The sequence below is a fragment of the Neoarius graeffei genome, chromosome 2 (assembly GCF_027579695.1).
Source record: "Neoarius graeffei isolate fNeoGra1 chromosome 2, fNeoGra1.pri, whole genome shotgun sequence".
In the NCBI taxonomy this organism is placed as follows: domain Eukaryota; kingdom Metazoa; phylum Chordata; class Actinopteri; order Siluriformes; family Ariidae; genus Neoarius; species Neoarius graeffei.
The window spans coordinates 94,974,278-94,995,210 of record NC_083570.1 but is presented as its reverse complement, the minus strand read 5'-3'; the positions used below and the strand labels follow the sequence as shown (position 1 = coordinate 94,995,210).

The 20,933-nt window shown below is 42.1% G+C and overlaps 1 protein-coding gene across 1 annotated transcript in view; it reads right to left on the bottom strand.

Annotated features, from left to right (window-relative positions):
- The window catches only part of hspa4b (heat shock protein 4b), a 52,496-nt gene that overhangs the window by 12,034 nt on the left and 19,529 nt on the right, over positions 1–20,933 (bottom strand). Inside the window, exons 5-14 of the mRNA XM_060915218.1 lie at positions 14,838–14,937; positions 14,575–14,708; positions 14,229–14,473; positions 6,761–6,837; positions 6,516–6,667; positions 6,170–6,276; positions 5,947–6,080; positions 5,657–5,853; positions 350–442; positions 78–233 (exon numbers count right to left, since the gene is read on the bottom strand). Coding sequence (XP_060771201.1) covers positions 78–233; positions 350–442; positions 5,657–5,853; positions 5,947–6,080; positions 6,170–6,276; positions 6,516–6,667; positions 6,761–6,837; positions 14,229–14,473; positions 14,575–14,708; positions 14,838–14,937 — 1,395 coding nt within the window. The remainder of the gene's footprint in view (positions 1–77; positions 234–349; positions 443–5,656; positions 5,854–5,946; positions 6,081–6,169; positions 6,277–6,515; positions 6,668–6,760; positions 6,838–14,228; positions 14,474–14,574; positions 14,709–14,837; positions 14,938–20,933) is intronic.

Genomic DNA, 20,933 nt, shown 5'->3' with positions numbered 1-20,933 from the left:
TCTTAAAAAAAACAAACAAACAAACAAAAAAAAAACCGTATACACCTTTATACCTGATTAACTTCTCGAAGCCTTACCTCATTTTCCACAAACAGGTTAAGCATTTCAATCGCTAGCTGCCACTGTGGATTGTTTTCAATGGGCAGATCAAGGACTTTTGTTTTCACTTTGGCCTTTTTAGCTTGTGGAGGCTGATCTGCCTTCTTTTCTTGCTTTCCTTCCTCTGCTGATGTCTGTACGAAGAGCAAACAGTCAGTCAGTCAGCACATGAGGACAAACCTGTAGGTCTGGATAGCAGAGAGAACAAGGCTTCTTTAACGTGCCAAGTGTAGCATTAATCTCGTATTACCTCCATCTTCTCAGTCTCTGCTTTCTTCTCTCCATCATCCTTCTCTCCATCATCCTGGGCCTTCTGTTCATCTTCATCCACCTGCATTTTGTTCTGGAAGGTGGAAAAACAACTTGTACATTAGTCATAAGGTGGGTGAAAGCTTGAAAGAAAACACACAATACTTATTCGATATTTACGCAAAAACATGTCAGCCATGTTATTTTAAATGAATCCTCAAAATGCCTTTTTAAAAAAAAAAAAAGTCACTTGCGAGTTGACATTTCTTTTTAAAATGTGTGTTTAGGACAGGATGTGTCAAAGATGATGTGTGCTGGCTTCCACAGCAGCCTCCAAATCCAGTGAAAAATTTATGAAAAAAATCAGAAGTGAAGCAAAGGCAGCAGATACAAAGCAAAAACCCCATCCAATACCCCTTTTCCACCAAATCAGTTCCAGGGCTGGTTCGGAGCCAGTGCTGGTGCTGGTTCACAACTCGTTCAACTTGCGAGCCAGCTGAGAACCAGTTTGCTTTTCCATAGCTCGCGGTGCTAAGGGAAGCCACGTCATTACGTCGCTGTATACGTCATTACGTCGCTGTTTATGTCAGTTACGTCGCTGTGTTTACTTAAACCTTGGCGCGAATATCAAAGCAAAAACACGGAAGAAGCAGCAACAACAACGGATGACTTCGCGTTTGTACAACTGCTGCTTCTCGTCGCTTAAAAATGTCAATCTTTCGCAGTCTTGTTATTGCTGTTGGTCTTAAAGGAACAGTCCACCGTACTTCCATAATGAAATATGCTCTTATCTGAATTGAGACGAGCTGCTCCGTACCTCTCCGAGCTTTGCGCGACCTCCCAGTCAGTCAGACGCAGTCAGACGCGCTGTCACTCCTGTTAGCAATGTAGCTAGGCTCAGCATGGCCAATGGTATTTTTTGGGGCTGTAGTTAGATGCGACCAAACTCTTCCGCATTTTTCCTGTTTACATAGGTTTATATGACCAGTGACATGAAACAAGTTCAGTTACACAAATTGAAACGTAGTGATTTTCTATGCTATGGAAAGTCCGCACTATAATGACAGGCGTACTAACACCTTCTGCGTGCTTCGACAGCGCATTGATACGGAGCTCAGATATCAATGCGCTGCCGAAGCGCGCAGAAGGTGTTAGTACGCCCGTCATTATAGTGCGCACTTTCCATAGCATAGAAAATCGCTACGTTTCAATTTGTGTAACTCAACTTGTTTCATATCACTGGTCATATAAACCTATGTAAACAGGAAAAACGCGGAAGAGTTTGGTCGCATCTAACTACAGCCCCAAAAAATACCATTGGCCATACTGAGCCTAGCTACATTGCTAACAGGAGTGACAGCGCGTCTGACTGACTGGGAGGTCGCGCAAAGCTCGGAGAGGTACGGAGCAGCTCGTCTCAATTCAGATAAGAGCATATTTCATTATGGAAGTACGGTGGACTGTTCCTTTAACAACTCCGCCCCCCGCTGACGTAAGCGGTTCTTTCCTCTGGCCCAGCAGAGAGTTGGTGCTAGCCTGGAACCAGTTTTTCTGGCCCCAGAGCCAGTTCTTTGTCAGTGGAAACAGAAAACCCGGTTCCAAACTAAGCACTGGCCCCGAACCAGACCTGGAACTGCTTTGGTGGAAAAGGGGCACATGAGATCACAGCATTCACAGAGACTTTATTAATGGATGGGAACCAGATGTGGAAGACCTTACCTAAACACCTTACAGTTGTGTAGACAGTAATACTAATTAACTTTGTGCAAGCTAATAATCCCTGAAGCTTTAGACTGATTTACTATACATAAAACAAGAGTGCACCGAGAGCACAATATCCCCCGCTGGCAACTCGGCCATAACTCTGGTAAAATGCGACTGAATTGAACAAAATTGCAATGCGTCTTACTGACATAACAGAATCCTGTCGAGTTTGGTCAAATTCCTCCAAAAATTGTGAGAGGAGTTGATTTCAGAAGGCGAGCACCCTTCCCGCGACAGACATCGCCACGACATAATCCACCTTTGGCCAGCGGGGGATAAAAATTGTGAGGGAAGTTGATTTCAGAAAGCAAGCAGACCTTGATGAAATTGCCAAAGTACAGGTTTGTTAATAATCAAGGGCATAACTCTGGGAAAATCTGCCCAAATTAAACAAAATTTAAATGTGTGTATAACCATCATACAACAAAGCCTTCTGCCAAGTTTGGTGAAATTCCTCCACAAATTTTGAGAGGAGTTGATTTCAGAAGAACGTACACCCTCATGAAATTCCATCCATCCATCTTCTACTGCTTATCAGATCCGGGTCATGGGGGTAGCAGCCTGAGTAGAGCAGCCCAGACTTCCCTCTCCCTGGCCACCTCCACCAGCTCTTCCGAGGGAATACCGAGGCGTTCCCAGGCCAGCTGAGAGATGTAATCTCTCTAGCGTGTCCTGGGTGTGCCCCGGGATCTCCTCCTAGTGGAGCATGCCCAGAAAACCTCCCTTAGGCATCCAGGGGGGCATCCTGACAAGGTACCCCAACCACCTCAACTGACTCCTTTCGACGTGGAGGAGCAGCGGTTCTACTCCGAGTCTCTCCCGAATGACCAAGCTTCTCACCCTGTCTCTAAGGGAGAGCCCAGCCACCCTGCGGAGAAAACTCATTTCTACCGCTTGTCTCCGCGATCTCATTCTTATACCCATAGAAATGGGTAGTGACCCTCATGAAATTGTCAAAGTTATTCAATCAAGGGTCAAAACTCTGGGAAAATTTTCACAAACGAAATTAAATCACAGTATGCGTATTACCGTCATAACACAAGGCCTTTTGCCAAGCTTTGAGAAATTTGTCCAAAAATTGTGAGAGGAGTTGATGTCAGAAGGCAAACACACCTTCATGAAAGTTGTTCATCAAGGGCCACAACTCTGGGAAAATGCGACCGAATTAAACAAAATACGCGTACTCCTGACATAAAACAAAGCCTTTTGCCAAGTTTGGTGAAATTCCTCCACAAATTGAGAGAGGAGTTGATTTCCAAAGGAAAAACACCCTCATGAAATTCTCAAAGTATAAATTTTGTGAATCTTGAGATGAGACGTGCACCTTAAAGGGATAGTTCGGGATTTTTGACATGAATCTGTATGGCATCCCCATCAACAGTGTCGTGCAAACACACTGACTTACCCCTGACAGCATCCTGCGAGTCCAGTTCTTGCCCAGTTTTGGTCCAGACGAAAGTAGTCCGGCAAGTTTGTTGGGGTCACGAAAGTAAAACGTTTTTCGTCTCAAAACAGTGTGTGTTCAAAAGAGTGATATATTTGCATCACAAAACCGTTGCCAAATAAAAAGTCAGACGTCGAAATCGCTTGGCACTATTTTCTCTCCCTCGGCATCACTGCGTGCTGTCATGTTGACATCTGCGCAGGAATCAATACCTTTCCCATTGTTTGGCAGTGATTAGGAGTTCAGATCAGCGGCGCTAACAAGCTAATTTGAGAGCAAGAACAGCGACAAATTTATCACCTTCTATAACCTATACAATAATATATTTGTGAAAATGGTGCGCACTTGCGACTATCCAGGCTGTAGCAACAAAGATGTGGCTGAATCTCCGCACACATTTCACCGTCGTAGTCAGACACGTTGTCGCTAACTTTGCTAGCAGTAAACAATGTAGTGATGTGTCGGTCGCGAACGATCCGGTTCAAAGAGCCGGCTCTTTGAAGTGAACGACGGGAGCCGGCTCTTCGGTGGGAGCCAAATTAGTTTTTTGTCCTTAGGTGCCTCAGAGAGAGAGAGAGAGAGAGAGAGAGAGAGAGAGAGAGAGAGAGAGAGAGAGAGAGAGAGAGAGAGAGATCAGCTCAGCTGAAGGATGATTGTCTATTTGACAACCATGATCATTGTTTTGTTGCCGTGAATTCCTAAAGCTCATGATATAAATTGTCGCTCATAAATTGACAGGTTCGGCTGAATCTCCGCACACATTTCACCGTCGTAGTCAGACACGTTGTCGCTAACTTTGCTAGCAGTAAACAATGTAGTGATGTGTCGGTCGCGAACGATCCGGTTCAAAGAGTCGGCTCTTTGAAGTGAACGACGGGAGCCGGCTCTTCGGTGGGAGCCAAATTAGTTTTTTGTCCTTAGGTGCCTCAGAGAGAGAGAGAGAGAGAGAGAGAGAGAGAGAGAGAGAGAGAGAGAGTTCAGCTCAGCTGAAGGATGATTGTCTATTTGACAACCATGATCATTGTTTTGTTGCTGTGAATTCCTAAAGCTCATGATATAAATTGTCGCTCATAAATTGACAGGTTCGGTCGGCAACCGCCTTGGCATGGCCAGATTAATCTGCGGTATACAACGAGACAGCAGTCATTATAACAGGAGCATATTTGCTGTTCCAGCGGCTTCTCATTACTGGTGGAGCAGAGTGCGGCACTTTTTTCTCTTTTTCCATGCGCTCAAGGTGCCACATATTTTGTTGCACATTGTTCTGTGTTTGTTAAAATAATTTCCAACTTTGCTTCATAGTTTCTTAGGCCTGATTTATACTTCATAATTTATTCTGTGGCATTTTGTTCAAGGTCGAGTGTGAAATAAAGCCATAAAGGATAAACAGTTGATGTCTTCTGTGTATTTTATATTGGTAATATAACACAGTTTTGCATTATGTTTGTAAGAAAGTAATTTATTAATTGGTAAGTAAGTTTTATTTCTATAGCTAGAACATTGTTACACTGCTATACTTTACAAAGCTTTACAATGGCTACAAAAACTAAAAAATAAAATGGAAAACATCCTATTGATAAAATATAAATAATAATGTAATTAATTAACTAGGTAATTGCAGCAATTAAACCAAAAATAAAATCTCAGGAGCCGTTTGGGAGCCGAAAGAGCCGGCTCCTTATAGTAAGAAGAGCCAAAAGAGCCGAAATTCCCATCACTAAAACAATGAATGAAACAGCCGTGGCTGTCACCTGGCGGCAGCGCGCAGTGATCAGAAGGGAGAGAAAATAGTGCCAAGCGATTTCGAGGTCTGACTTTTTATTTGGCAACGGTTTTGTGATGCAAATACATCACTCTTTTGAACACATACTGTTTTGAGACGAAAAACGTTTACTTTCGTGACCCCAACAAACTTGCCGGACTACTTTCGTCTGGACCAAAACTGGACGAGAACTGGACTCACAGGATGCTGTCGGGGGTAAGGCAGTGTGTTTGCACGACACTATTGATGGGGATGCCATACAGATTCATGTAAAAAATCCCGAACTATCCCTTTAAAGCTGAAGGGGGAGAAAGGCATAACGTGAAATATTCCATCACCTCTTCTTCCTTCTCTGTGGTCGGTGTCGTGGTCTGTTCCGTGTCCATGAGCTCCTCGGATTCCTCGCCTTTCAACACCTCCACCAGTGACGCGCTGGACACGCTGAAGATCCCATGGATGTTCATCCTCACTTTGACCTTCACTTTAGAGCTCTCACCTGTGGCCTGGGGCACAACTTTCTGGATCATGTACTGTCCTAGTAAAAAGATGGACGCAACCCGTTTAGTCTTGTCGCCGAGTTAACCTTTCAAAAAAAAACGAGAGAGAAGGTGCTGCACATATTACTTGCCTATTGTGGGATCGGGGTAAGGTAGCTCTCTGGGGCTGTTGTAGTAGGCTTCCAGAGAGAAGGGTTCTTTCCGGTAGAAGGTTAGCACTTTGGAGAACGGAGCTGCGTGGTTCTTTGGGAACACCTCACATTCACTGAAAAGAATGAATTATAGGGTTAACGAGTCGTCCTTTATAAATAAGGTGAACTTTAATTGTAGGGAAGATGCATCTCGAGCTCACACCTAACACCATCCTCCACTGCCGAGTTCCATTTCAACGAGATCGGATAAGGGACTACGTCGGTTATGGAAAACTCACGGACTTTGAAGGCAGGAGACAAAATCGCACACTGCGGAAAAGAAAACACTTTATGAGAACATAAATCTTACAGCGATGCAATAACTGTCCATAACTCTCCTCACTGCAATTGCTAAATCAGTCTTAAATCTCATCAATGCTTTCTCTGCACTCGGTAAAATGTTCCCTCTGGCACTACAGTCACCGTTTCCTATTAAGAACAGCGCTGATAAAGGCTTAGTGCAGCACTTCAGATGAAATATTATCACAGGATGCCGAGAGCAGTCAGACCTGAAGCGCACATCCTCGAGCCACGGCTTCATCTGCATTCAGGGTCGTGCTCAGTTCCTTCCCGAAGAATTTGCTGATCCGCTCTTTGACGGCTGGTATTCTTGACGCACCTCCTACCATTTCTACAGCGTAAATGTCCTCGTTCTTCAGGTCTACAGCAAGAAGCAGAGACAGAATATGAGATCAGGAAAAAATAAAGGTCATAACTAGGAAGCTAACTATCCAGACAGATTCCTGCTACTCACTAGCTTGTTCCATTATACTGCGCAGCGGAGGCTCCGCTCTGGCCAGAATGTCAGCACACATCTCTTCAAACTGACCTCTGCAAGAATACAAGGAAGTAAACAAAAAAACATACTGATAAGTACGTCTTAAATGTGAACTTAACCACACATTTTAATATTTTATGCATAAATGTAAAAAGTTGCTCAACATTTAACCACCAATTTAACCAGAACGTCAACAGCTCATCTGGCCCGCCATCAAAACGACCACAACTGAAACGGGACGATGTGAGAGAGGACCGGCCTCCGCGACAAACTCTTTACAACAGGAAATTCAACAAAAGGACTAAAATCTGTTCCCTGAGGAAAGATCGACCCAAAAACATCAATCAGAACTGAATTTGCATGATAAATGAGAGGAGATACAACTCTAGTCAGAAGAGAATGTGTTAAAGCTAGAGATGAAAGTGGAGCAAAGAAAAAAAAAAATCCTGAACTTTTGAAAGCCAAACTAAGATCTGGGGGGAGTGGGGGGCAGGGCAACATCCGCCGAAAATATTTTAAATAGCAGAACACGCAAAACCCTGCATTCTAGTACTTATTTTCACCAAAACAAGTTATAACTTTTAAGCCTTTTTCTTTCATGTACATTAATGATTAACATGTCAAAAATATCAAATTTAATTCCCATAGTTAATGAGTAATTTTCAGGTGATTTTCCTGCTACACAGTTCATTACTTTGAAAAAAAAAAAAAAAAAAAAATCAGACAGTTGAAGGTAAACTCAGCAAAATCCCAAAACAGTGCTGTTAAAAAGTAAAGGTCTGTTCGAGTTTCTAAAGCTTTCAGGTTTCAATGTTGGGGACATTGAGCCTCGTTTATCAATCTTTTAGTAGGGTTGTGCGTTTGCAGAAGCTAAAGTGAACTAAAAACTTCCAATTCACATTTATGCGAGTTGAAGCCAATTGTTTGCATTAGTTCATATTGTCTAAATTTAAACACACCAATGAATACCACATTTCTCATGTAAATTGGGGGCATAGCTAGGAGTTTTCAGGGGTGTGTGTGTGTGTGTGTGTGTGTGTGTGAGACACACTGACTGGCAGCCTGAGTGCATCATGTAAAAAAAAAAAAAAAAAAAAAAAAAAACTTTACCATTGCTAGTTTTAGGTAGCTTAGAAACCGGCTCTTCCATTATTGCTGTTTCTTCCACGTTTTCTTGAGGTTGTGTTCTAGAAACGGCACTAAAATTTAGCTTCGAAGTCACAAAACGCAACTTTGATGGAAAAAAAAATATATAATAAATTGCTTACCTCTCTTCACATCGAAAGAAGGAGGAAAGTTTTACTTGTTTTGACATGGCGAATTATTAACATGAGGAAATACTTGTAATTCGCAACTAAAAAGACTGCAGCTACACTGGCAGCTTGAACATGCTTTCTACTGCGATTGTGCTGCGCTTGCACAGAACGGTGTCAGTCCATGCAAGGACGATGCGAAGTATTACGCCGCATCTAGTAAAGCGAAAAATCCAAAAAAAAAATAAGGATTTCTCCATTCGGGAAACTGAAGATTTAAGAGTTTTGTCAAATATCTGGATAAATCCGGAAGACTTTCATCGATATAAGTTGACCTGATTACTAATTTGTTAGCAAAAAATTTGACAATACAATGACCAAGTTTAGTGCAGAAGGTCTGGTTCTTTCAAATAAAACAATCAGAACTAAAATCCATTGAGAACTGAGGGAGGGAGGGGATACAATTTAACTGAAAAAAAAAAAAGTTGTAAACAATTTGTTTACAACAGGAAAATCAAAAACAACCAAGTTTCGTTCTTTGTGGGAAGATCTACCCAAAACAATCAGAACTGAAATCAGATGAGAAATGAGAGAGGAGATACAATTCGAATGACAAGTCCCAAAATTCGTTAAGGTGACCCAATTAGCACTTCGCTAGCCAAAAACTGGCAATACAACAACCCCAAGTGCTGTGTAGAAGGACGAGTTCTTTCAAATAAAACAATCAGAACTGAAATCCATTCAGAACTGAGGGAGGAGATACGATTTAACTGAAAATAAAAAAAGTTGTAAGAAAACCAACAAACAAACCACCAAGTTTTGTTCCTCAAAGGAAGATCAATCCAAAACATGAACGACAAAAGATAAAGTTCTCGCGAGAGGCCTGGAAAATACATCAATTTGGCCTAATTAGTAACTCGTTAGTAAAAAATTTGACAAAACAACAACCAAGTGTTGTGCAGAGTGAGGCGTTCTTTCACACAAAAACAATCGGAACGGAAATCAGTGGAGAATTGACGGAGGAGATACGATTTAACTGACTTGTGGACGACGGATGCTACGCCATGGCAACAGCTCGTTGGCCTTATGGTCAGATGAGCTGAAAACAAAAATAGTCAATGTAGTGCCCATGAAACTACTTTAACGCTACGTTCACACTGCAAGGCTTAATGCTCAATTCCGATTTTTTTGTGAAATCCGATTTTTTTGTGAGGTCGTTCACATTAACAAATATATGCGACTTGTATGTGATCCTCAGTATGAACGAAAAGCGACCTAAAAGTGTTCCGCATGCGCATTGCAGGATACGACGACGTCACACGCAGTGAGCATGGCCAGTGTTTACGGAAGTAAAACCGCCCGGTTGCGGTATGACTCATCCAATCTAGCTTGAATAGCTGCATCCCCCCAAATGGAAATCAGCTCCCTAACCTCTGCGTCCTTCCATTGAGAAGATTCAGAACCTTCACAGCCCGAAGCGTCCCTCGCATTGATGTCATGCGCAGGGGCGCAGATACGTTTTTTGAACTGGGGGGGACAAAAAACTGGGGGGGACAAAGCTGCCAGCAAACCAACCCCAACCCCAATATGCCTGTCAAACTTGTGGGTTACCATAGCAACCAAGCTCGAGCTCGCAACCTGTGCAGTCTGCGCAGCTCAACCAACCGAATCTCAGTCTTTGTTTTGTTTTATGTGAGTTGTTGCAACTATATGTATACACTGCTGTGCACCTCAATAAACCGAATGGTAATTAGTCTTTTGATTTTTCCGTGAGGTTTGCCTTATGCAAAGAAAGACAGCATAGACGTTTTTTCCTCCCTATAAGTGGGGGGGACCGAACGAGGTGAATTTAAATCTGGGAGTCCCACCCTCTATCTGCGCCCGTGATTATGCGCCATGTTGTTGTAACTTTTTTGAGAGACCCGCCGCCTACTTCAGCACAGAATAGTGACGTTTGTGGCTTGTTGATGACGTGTAAGTCGGATGAATGCGACCTGGCGGTTCAGACTGAAGTCACATATGAAAAGAGCGGATAGGAATCGGAATTAGCACCACATATCCAAACGGCCTGGGTCGGATTTGAAAAAAATCGGATCTGTGTCGTTCATATTGTCAATAAAAGATCGGATACAGGTCACATATGGGCGAAAAGATCAGATTTGAGTCACTTCAGCCTGCAGTGTGAACGTAGCTTAAATGGCTTCGAGCATTCGTTCACAAAAACATTGGGTCGTGACCCATGGGTGGGCGACAGGAGTTTTTTTTTTTTTTTTTGGGGGGGGGGGGTTGCCAAATGACTTTTCTGAAAAATAAAAATGACCTGATAAGCCAGGTACAGAGCCTCATGCCAAGAGGCAAAAAAAAAAAAAAAAAAAGGCTCTTTTTTTTGGCAATATGGTTTTGTTAATTGTTCAAATCATAGCTCTGAGGCCCAGCCAATGTGCGTTATACTGTATGTGGCAAAACACTAGCAAACGAGAGTCTAAAGCCAACCTTAAGACATTTGGAAACACTTCATGATTTGGCAAACAAACCACTGGATTATTTTTTTTTCAAGGGAGAAGGCCCAAAAAGGTATTAGTCATAAATATAATCCAAAATACATGGCATCGACGTGATGTTGAATGGATTCACTGTTTGACATTTTGCGAATAGCCGAATTAAATTGTTTTTTTCTAGAAGTAAATCATTGTATTGTTCTGAGAAGGAAGTGTGAAAGCATTACTCCGCTGCCTAAATGCACTTTGTTTTGTCATTGTTGCATTAAAACGTACAGGTCAGGGGAAAAATGTGTATTGTTTTATGTCGTCAAATAAAATAAAGAGGAACCTGTTTAATGTATTCATTTCTCAAGTATTTTCAATAATGTGTGCAGGAAACAAAGTTCTGATGCATTTGTTAAACATCTCCCCTATTGGCTGATATCCAAAATAATTAAGTTATTCCATGAAATCGAGTTGTACGTTAGCTGATAGACGATGAGGCGCGTAGTGCCGAGTTGTCAATAACCCATGTATGAGGAGATTGAGTGGAATAACTGTTTTATTCTATCCACATTCACTGGATTTTCAGAAACGAAGCATTTTTATTTTTTGCAAATTCAGTGACTATACAAAGCGTCCGACAAAATCATTTCTGCTTAGAATGTAAACAAACCAGCGAAATGACTAACAAATTGTGAGGAAAAATAAATAAATAAATAAATAAATGCATCCTTACCATCAAATACTTTTCCATATTTTGTTGCTTTTTTTTCGTCTTTTGGGGGGGGGGGGGGGGGGGGGGGGGGGTCAGTTTTTATTTCATCCTCAGTTGGTTCAGCAACATGCCGCCATTTTGTTTTTCTCTACTCACGGTATATGAGCTAATATCCTGATAATAGAGCAGGGCTCGACATTAACAGTAGCCCGATTGCCCGGGGCAACCATTCAATAGATTCCGACAACCAGACTCTCAAATGTTTGCCCGATCGGGCAACTACCCAATATGTCAACTTGCGTGAAAAACGATGTTTATTCATTCATATTATGACGAAATTCCATCACGATTTGCGATTGTTTGACTCGGAAAGACCGCGTCCATGTTATCATTACGGGATGTTCAACAACTAGCGGAATTCACATTTGCACATCGCGGGCTCGCAATGCAGTTTCCCATTGCTAATAATTATCGCGTAGTGCATATTCAGTGTTCTATTGGTATGTCCTTCACTACATGACTAATTACTGCATTACTCGCACGGGGCGCTAGTGTCAATGCTTGTTGATACAGACAGCATCTGAGAAGGTTGAATAATAAATTAAAAAAAAAAAAACATTAAAGGTCACAAACGTTGGCATTATGTCTGGTTTGGAGAAATTTGGTTTTAAAATAAACAGACAAGGAAGAGAAGAAAAAGAAAAAAAAAAAATCAAGTTCATCAGTGGATTCAAAGAAACTGTATGAGGTGAAAAGGCAAAGAACTGTTATTCCCAGCTGGTATTCAGAGTTTCCTGGATTGTAATTGTGGAATTATAGAATTATGAGCACACAAAAGAACAACACAATGCACATTCATGGTGGTTTACACAAAAAGTGTTTAGACTAGGGATAGCGAAAACTAAAAAAAAAAAAAAAAAAATCTTGACCGACCACCAAGCCTCATTAGCCGGTTAACCTACGAGTTTAAAATTCTAGAATTGGAATTATTAGAATCTATTCTAAATCTAACCGCGAGCATCTGCACATTCAGTCCCAGTCGCTGCCCTCCACTCGCATTACCTTTTCTACAGCGCGAAGCATTTAGTCAAACGCGGCACTGATGTCGAGGGGTTTGTATTGGAGCGGAGGACAAATGGCTCCAGCTTAGAGACAGTTTCAGTTGGCCATGATGGCGTTGAAAATCAAGTCAAGTGCTAGAAGAAGTACATAACATTCAGTGATGGGAATAACAGTGTTAAAATAAAGGCTGTTATAACGCCGGGTAATCTAATTAATTAGCTACAATCGTTATAACGCCGTTACCAATATCAACACGCCATTACTGCATGGTATTGAAGTTGCTCTGAAGCCGTCACCGACTTGGCTCACAGACATAAAAGCTGCGTTTGTCACTCCCCCTCCAGACACTGCTGTCATTTCATTCTCTCCCCTTCCCTCCAAAAGTCGGCATCTGCGCCTTTAGTTTGTGTGGAGAGATATGATCTGCAATAACATGCATTGTTGGCTACAGACCGAAACATACTTTCAGAATGCACTGGCCAAGGCAGGACTAAACTCGATGTGCCTTCTAATTTAAAAAAAAAAAAAAAAAAAAGGCACGCCTTTTGGCGGATGCCGCCTTTTTCACGGCTGAATCGTGCAGATCCGATTTTTTTGGGGGGGGGGGGGGGGGGGGGGGGGCGGCCGTTGGAGTGTCTGATTATAATTTCATCAGAGTAAATTCTGTATATAAGCAAATGCCGTTACAGTCCATGAAACATAGGAAGTATAAGTATGAGAAGAAAACAGTAAATCAGAAAGCTGCGCAAATGTGCACAGCTTTCTGATTTACTGTTTTCTTCTCATACTTGTACTTCCTATGTTTCATGGACTGTAACGGCATTTGCTTATTTAGTAATTTTAATACAGAATTTACTTTGAAATTATAATTAGACACTCCAACGCCCCCCCTAAAAAAAAAAAAAAAAAAAAAAAAAAAATCGGATCTGCGCGATTCAGCCGTGAAAAAGGCGGCATCCGCCAAAAGACGCACCGTTTGCATCCCTGAATAGTAATTTGTAAGCTAAAAAGCCTGTGTCTACACTTTTCTTTTGCAGAGTGGCAGCTGTCTTCAACTGGGGCGGGAGGGTGGGACATGACTGAATGGGTGTTTCTGATTTGTCAGCTGTCGTCCTTACACAGCATGGCATGCCCCAAGCGTTTACAACACAGAATTCCAGGTTCTCCGCTCCAAAATGATTTTTTTTTTTTTTAACCGACAACCAAAAAAAGTTTATTGGTTGATGTTGATTCGGTCAAATGGTCATCGGTTAACATCCCTAGGTTAGACACAATATAATTGAACCCAGAAATCAAGGGAACACAAAGAAGGATAAGAAAATCAACAAAATAAGCTTTTAAGAGGCATTAATAGAGCATGCGAGTGAACATTGTGTTGTAAGCATGTGCGTTTGTGGCATATTCAAAGGAAAAATGTATGTAATATTTGGGCAACCATGTTCTGAGAGTTCGGGCAACCAGATTTCTACCTGAATGGCAACCATGTCTCAAAGTTAACGTAGAGCCCTGTAGAGTAGCCAATCAGAGCGCACAATTGCTCATATCCAATGACAGTGGATAGAATAATATTCAGTGATGCAGAAACAGCATTAAAGTGGTCAAGACCATTCGTTCCTTCTCATGATTTATATTTGCAGCTTATTTTGGATTGGGTCGTGTTAGTTTGCACCTCCTAAAAAGTCGGTCACCAGAAAAAAAATTTTTTGGGACAAACACTGGCTGAGAGAAATCCCTACACCTTTACTCTTGTTTATAACCATCCCATACAGCTAACGCGCTCGCGAACTACACCTTTGTAACAGTGTTAAGATTTTAATATATCCATCTTAATAGAAGTTAATCCACATAAATAACCATAATCTGGAGCATTACAATCATTAGTCCAATTACAAACTCCTGCGTTTCAAATCGATAAACTGCCTTCAGTTTACCTGTTGAGTCGTCCAGAGACATCAATGTCATTCATGAAACACTCAATATTGAGGGGCAGGTCAGAGGAGTTGGCACTCATGAGCTTTTTGAGTTTCTCACACTCCTGGTAGAGCCGAACCAGAGCCCTGGGCTTGGACTTTACATCCAGCTTGTACTTCTTTCCAAATTCCTCACAGAAATGGTTCACAAGCACCTCGTCAAAGTCTTTTCCTCCCAACTGCGCGTCAAAGGCTGTCGCGAGAACCTGTTTGGACAAAGAGAAAGGACGTCACGCCACTATATTCCACATTCCCATCCAGAACCATAGCAAGTGTTCTGAAGGTGAAATTCGGGCTCGGTCCGCACCTTGAGCTTGCCTTTGTTAAAGGCGCACACAGAGACCTGGTAGCCTGAATGACCGAGATCCACAAACACCACAGTCCTGGGCTTCTCCTCTGGGGCTGGCAGGTCCTGCTTATAAATCCCATATGCCAGAGCCACTGCAGGGAGAAACGCACTTGGCTTCAGCAATTCGGCTGCAAGGATTGGGGGAGGGGGACAAAAAAAAACAAAAAACAAAAACAAAACACACAGCAGTTCAACGCCAGGTTAACTGCACCTGAACTTACCTGCTGTCGTTTCATTCATGAGCCTCAAGCAGTTGAGCCCAGCGATCTGAGCCGCATCTACGACAGACCTCCTCTCAGCATCCGTGTAGTAGCAAGGAACCTTAAAAACATCACAGACACGACTTAGCTATGACATACGATTTAAAAAAAAAAAAAAAAAAAATATTAAATCCTCAGTGATAAAATGCTTCACTCAATGAAAAGCCAAGAAACCTAAAAATCAAAAAGAAAAATCTAACAACCAGGTTCAGGTAATATTCAGACAGGTGACAAATCAAAAGAAACAAGCTCAACTGTGAGCTCATGCTCACTTGCGTATCCCCCTCCACCGCTCTCGCTTATATCAGAACGCAAGCGATCGAAGGAATAGGACACTTATTATGAGTGCTGACTTCAACAAATAATGAACCCTGAAACGAGTAAGTAAAAAGCCGTGTCTCTCCCCAGGGATTTCAAATAGCATCCTGCTAAACTGGCACTCTCAACATTTTGCTTCTTGAAATAGCGTCAAAATCCACCCTGTACGTTTCGTAAATACATTCAGTCGGTAAACAGGAAGTCGATGTGTGACAGACCTGAAAACGATATACACAGTATAGAACCTCAAGCTGAAGCTCAGTACCAAACATCAAGCAGTTGTGATTTGTAGCTGCTGAGAAAAAAGTGTTAGGAAAATTTTGTAAATCCACCATCTGTTTCATAAATACATTCAGTCGGTAAACAGGAAGTCGATGCAGGACAGACCTGAAAACGGTACGCATGGTATCGAACCCCAAGCTGAAGTTTGGTACCAAATACCAAGCAGCCAGGGCGCCGTCGACTAAGGCGCCATACCATAAATCCGAGGACCCGGGTTCGATTCCGACCCGAGGTCATTTCCCGATCCCTCCCCGTCTTTCTCTCCAGCTCATTTCCTGTCTCTACACTGTTCTATTCAATAAAGGTGAAAAAAGCCCAAAAAAAAAAAAAAAAAAAAAAAAAAAAAGCAAGCAGCCATTTCTGTATTTCTGACAGCCATTTTGTCACTGATACAGCAAGTTCTGAGTGTTTGAAATATGCTCTGTAATACATCAGTCCATATGTCAAAGCGATGGCCGTAAACAAGATTCGTCGAGACCTGTGCGAGACATCGTAGGGCAAAAGTAAAACGTACAGCGGAAATCAAAGCGACCGACATCTGTCAACGTCGTCAAAAGACGCACGCGCCCTCTTTCGAATGTTGATGTAATCAAGCCAGAAGTTTTCCGTGTCCGAAATCGCTCCCGACTCACTATATAGTGTGGACGCCATTTTGTAGTGCAGTCCGAACCCTTAGTGAGGATTATATGGGAAATGCACTCAGTATGATATGTATTCTGGGTGCGATTTGCTGGGGGGGATGGTGGGGATCATCCCCCCCCCTCTGGTTTTCATCTCTGCTGAAAAAAAATCCTCGGGGACAACCCCGTCAATAAAACAAACAAACTAAAAAAAAAAAAAGTTGACATGACAGGCATGTTGTGACACAGTTTTCTATGGTCTACATTGCACTCACTTTCAAAATGATCCGAAGTGGCAGCTTTGATGTTCACGAACGTCCCCAGCAAATAGATACATTGTAGATAATAATATCTTTGCGTTCTATGCAGGGATGCAAAACAGCGTGCCTTTTGGCGGATGCCGCCTTTTTCACGGCCGATTTTTTTTTTTTAGGGGGGGCGTTGGAGTGTCTGATTATAATTTCAAAGTAAATTCTGTATTAAAATTACTAAATAAGCAAATCCGTTACAGTCCATGAAGCAGGAAGTATAAGGATGAGGAAAAAAAACAGTTTAAATCGGAAAGCTGCGCACAATGTGAACTGCGCCATCAGAGCAAACTGTTCATTTAGTATTCATGTATTTTAGTGATTTTCGAGTCACTGTCCATTTAATCCGGAGGGAGAGAAACATCACAGCAACGCGACAAGCAATGCGAACTTTGTTGTGTTAGTGTTCGTGTATTTAGTCAGAGAGATAGGAAGATGAATTTACTATCTCTGGTTTAGTGTTCGTTTTCATTTAGTGTTATTCATTTGATATCATCAGATGTTATTGAGCTGTTAGCCTATTGTTACCTTAATTTTGTGACGTTTCATGATTAAAAAAACCCCAAACATCCCCCCCCTTCTGTTTTTTGACAAATCGCAGCCTGTATGTATTCATCACAAAAATACATGCATGTGTTTATTATTTCAAAAACCCACCAGCCACCTGATCTGGCACGTTTTAATTGTGCGACAGTAATGATGTAAATACCAGCGCGACGGACTCGTCCTTATCCTGTCGTCTTTCCAACTCTACTCCATGTTGGTTCGAAGTCGTATGGAATTCTCCAGGTCACGTACGTGAGGGAGGCGGATGCATGTGCAGGAGTATACAGTTTACTTAAGTGCAGAATATATAGACAGTGAGACAACATATACACAGGCAAACAATCCAAAACGGCAGGCGAGATCACAAACGAGAATACAGGCAAAAGGGTCGGTTGAGGCGCAAACAGGACATCAAAGGCGAGGCGAGGACAAGAACGAGAAAGACAATGTGTAGAAAGGCTCGGTAACGCGTACTGTAATACTTTGTGATGCAAATACATCAGCACGGTCCTTAAATAGGCAAACACACAGTTCCTTAATGGAGCTCAGGTGCACCTTGTTCATGGCGCATATGCTGGAGTCCACTCGGCGCGCCTTCAGGCGCCACAGCGTTCGGAGACTGACACTCCATCACTGATGAATCTGAAATCTTGAAATTAATCCAAATTGGAACGATCTGGTCGCTGTGTAAACAGTTTTCAAAATGGCGGCGCTGACGCTTCACGTTTGAAGTCTCGCACAAGTCTCGTGAAGATCACGCGGATAAGCGACGCCTGCCGTGGACCAAACAAACTACGTTCAACATGGCTGAAAACCGAAAAGGCCGACAAGCGTAACAATACGCCAATACGAGTCACAATAAGGTTAATAAAACCAAAAACGGACTTGAATAACACGTTAAGAAATAAAGCAAGTTTAAAAATGACTTCAGTGCTGCTTAAAACATCTTACTCTAATTCAGTGACCCGTACATTTTGAAGGAATCCATGTTGAGCAGGCTTGTTCATCAGGGATAGATACATTTATTTCATCCACGTTTCACTGGATATGAGCAATCGGGCGCTCCGATCGGCTACTCTACTACTAGGATATGAGCTTATATACCCTGAATAGAGAAAAACAAAATGGTGGCGCGTGTTGCTGAACCAACCAAGGACGAAATAAAAACTATTTGAAAACAAAACTCCAAAAAAAAATACAAAAAACAAAAGTATTTCATGGTAAGATCATTTTTTTCAATAATTATTATAGCATTTTTCACAAATTATTCCCGTCATTTCGCCGGTTTGTTTACATTCCAAGCAGAAGTGATTTTGTCGGACGTTTTGTATAAAAAGTTTTTATTTATCGAATTTGCAAAAAAATAAAAAATGCTCAGTTTCTCAAAACCCAGTGAATGTGGATAGAATAAAACAGTTATTCTGCTCAATCTTGTCGTACACTGCTTATAGCCAACTCGGTGCTATGCGCCTAGTCAGCTATCAGCTCATGTACGATTCCATTTCATGGAATAACTTAATTATTAGGGATAAAATTAGCACGTTTAAAGTCTTTAACTTTCTGTAAAGCTGCTTTGTGACGATGTCTGTTGTTAGAAGCGCCAGACAAATTGGCTTGTTTATAAAAACACAACGTCAAAGACCACGGCTAACTAAAAACTAAAATCTCATGAGAATTAGTGTAAACACGGAGGTGATTATAGAAAACCGAGCTCGCTGATCGTCTCAATCACTCAACCAATTTCTCAATAACCACCTTGAGCGACTCGGCAAAACGGCGGCCAGAACGACAGATGATGAAAGAAAATCATCTTTTGGCTGCTTCCGATTAGAGGTCGCCACAGCGGATCTTTGTTCTCCATTGCTCCCTGTCTTCCGCATCCTTCTCTATCACACCTGACACTTTCATCTCCTCTTTGGCCTTCGTCGTTTTCATGTGCCTGGCAGCTCCATCCTCAACATTCTCCTTCCAACATGCTCTGCATCTCTTCTCAGGATGTCCCCGTACCATCTCAGTCTCATCTTAATCCCCAAGCTCTCCACATGTGCTGTCCCTCTGATGAGCTCGTTCCTTATCCTGTCCAACCTCCTGTCGCAAACCTTAACATCCTCAACTCCGCCACCTCAAACTTTGCCTCCTGTCTCCAATCCATACATCACAGCTGGTCTCACTACTCTCTTACACATCTTACCCTTTACTTTTGCTGGGACTTTCTGATCACAAATGATTCCCGAAATCCTTCTCCACCCTGCCTGCACTCTCTCACCTCACTATCGCAGCCCGTTTTCCTGCACAGTTGACCCCAGGTACTTGAATTCACCAACTTTCTTTCCGTCTACTCCTTGCATCTTTACGACACCCTGTTCATCCCCATTCTCATTGATGCACATGTATTCTGTTTTGCTCCTGCTCACCTTCATTCCTCTTTGTTCTAATGCACACCTCCATCTCTCCAAACCCAGCTCAACCTCCTTTCTACTTTCACCACATATCACAATATCATCCGCAAACATCACGTTCCATGGTGACTCTTGCCTCACTTTGTCCGCCAAGCTATCCATCACTATGGCAAACAAGAAAGGACTCAAAGCAGATCCTTGATGGAGTCCCACCTTCACCTTGAACCATTCAGTCGTTCCAACTGCACACCTCACTGCTGTTTCACTGTTCTCATACAGGTCTTGCACCACTCTGATATACTTCTCATTCACTCCTCTCTTTCTCATACAATACCATAACTCATCTCTCGGCACTCTATCGTATGCCTTCTCCAGGTCTACACAAACACACACACACACACACACGATGTAGCTTTCTCTGTACTTCTCAATTAACATTCTTAAAGCAAAAATTGCATCCGACATGCTCTTCCTTGACAAACCCGTACTGCTAGATTATGAAAGAAAATCCTGTTCCTAAAAAGCACTAAAGATGCGACAAAGTTTGGTCTAAAACTATTCAAAGGTGAGATGGAGTTGTGATTTAGGGCGTATTCACACCTACGTTGTTTGGTCCGGACCAAACGAACCAAATTTTAGTGATGTGTGGATCGATACTGAAACATCGATACCTCCGATACCAGATCTTTATGCTCCAAAATCGATCCTCAAATCAAGATATCGATACTTTTGATACTTCAGTCATTTGAGGTAATGTATATCATTAACAGGAACACAGTGGAAAGTAACTAAACTATTGAGATCTTGTCTAAATGATACGCGGTTGGTGGGAACTACTTTTTCTTCCGCCTGGGTAAGTGCTTAATGCGTAAGCGCTGCGACACGCCGCTCAGTCCGTCAGTCACTCAGTCTGTAGACGCAATGGCAGAACGTAAACGAAGTCATGTGTGGAGCTATTTCAGCTCCACAAACAGCCAAGACGCGGTTTGTGGAAAAACAGTAAGGAGTTGTGGCAACACAACAAACCTGGTGAAACACCTCAGGTTAAACCACAAAACAGAATACGAGGCATTTACGATGAGGCGGACAGAAGAGGAGAGCACAGTGTCAGGTGCTGGTGCCAGGGCAAGACAGACGTCTCTATCGGAGTCCTTCGGTGCTGCAGGCAGGCAATATCCAGGTACAGAGGGAGAAAATGCGGAGTTTTGAGTGGCGCTAAGCACCGTTGCTGTTGGAGTTATTCAAATTGATAAATATGGTCATGAAATAAGTAACGAAATAAATACATGCTTCAACAAATAGCTGCATGAGTTCAGCTTGGAGTAATAATATGTGCATCACGGAGATAATCTCACAGGCAAAAAAGCCTAGATTTATTCAGGTAAGGTTTCCTAAAGAATTGATCATTAAGTGTATTACATAGACTAGGTGTCATTAAATTATACAGAGAAATTGCAATAAAACAGCAATGGTGAACTTATATACTAGAAAAGATGGATAAAAATAACATTTTATCTCTAAAATATGTCTATTATTATTTACAAAATCAGTCTAATTTGCTTTAACTGTTAAATGAATATTTTT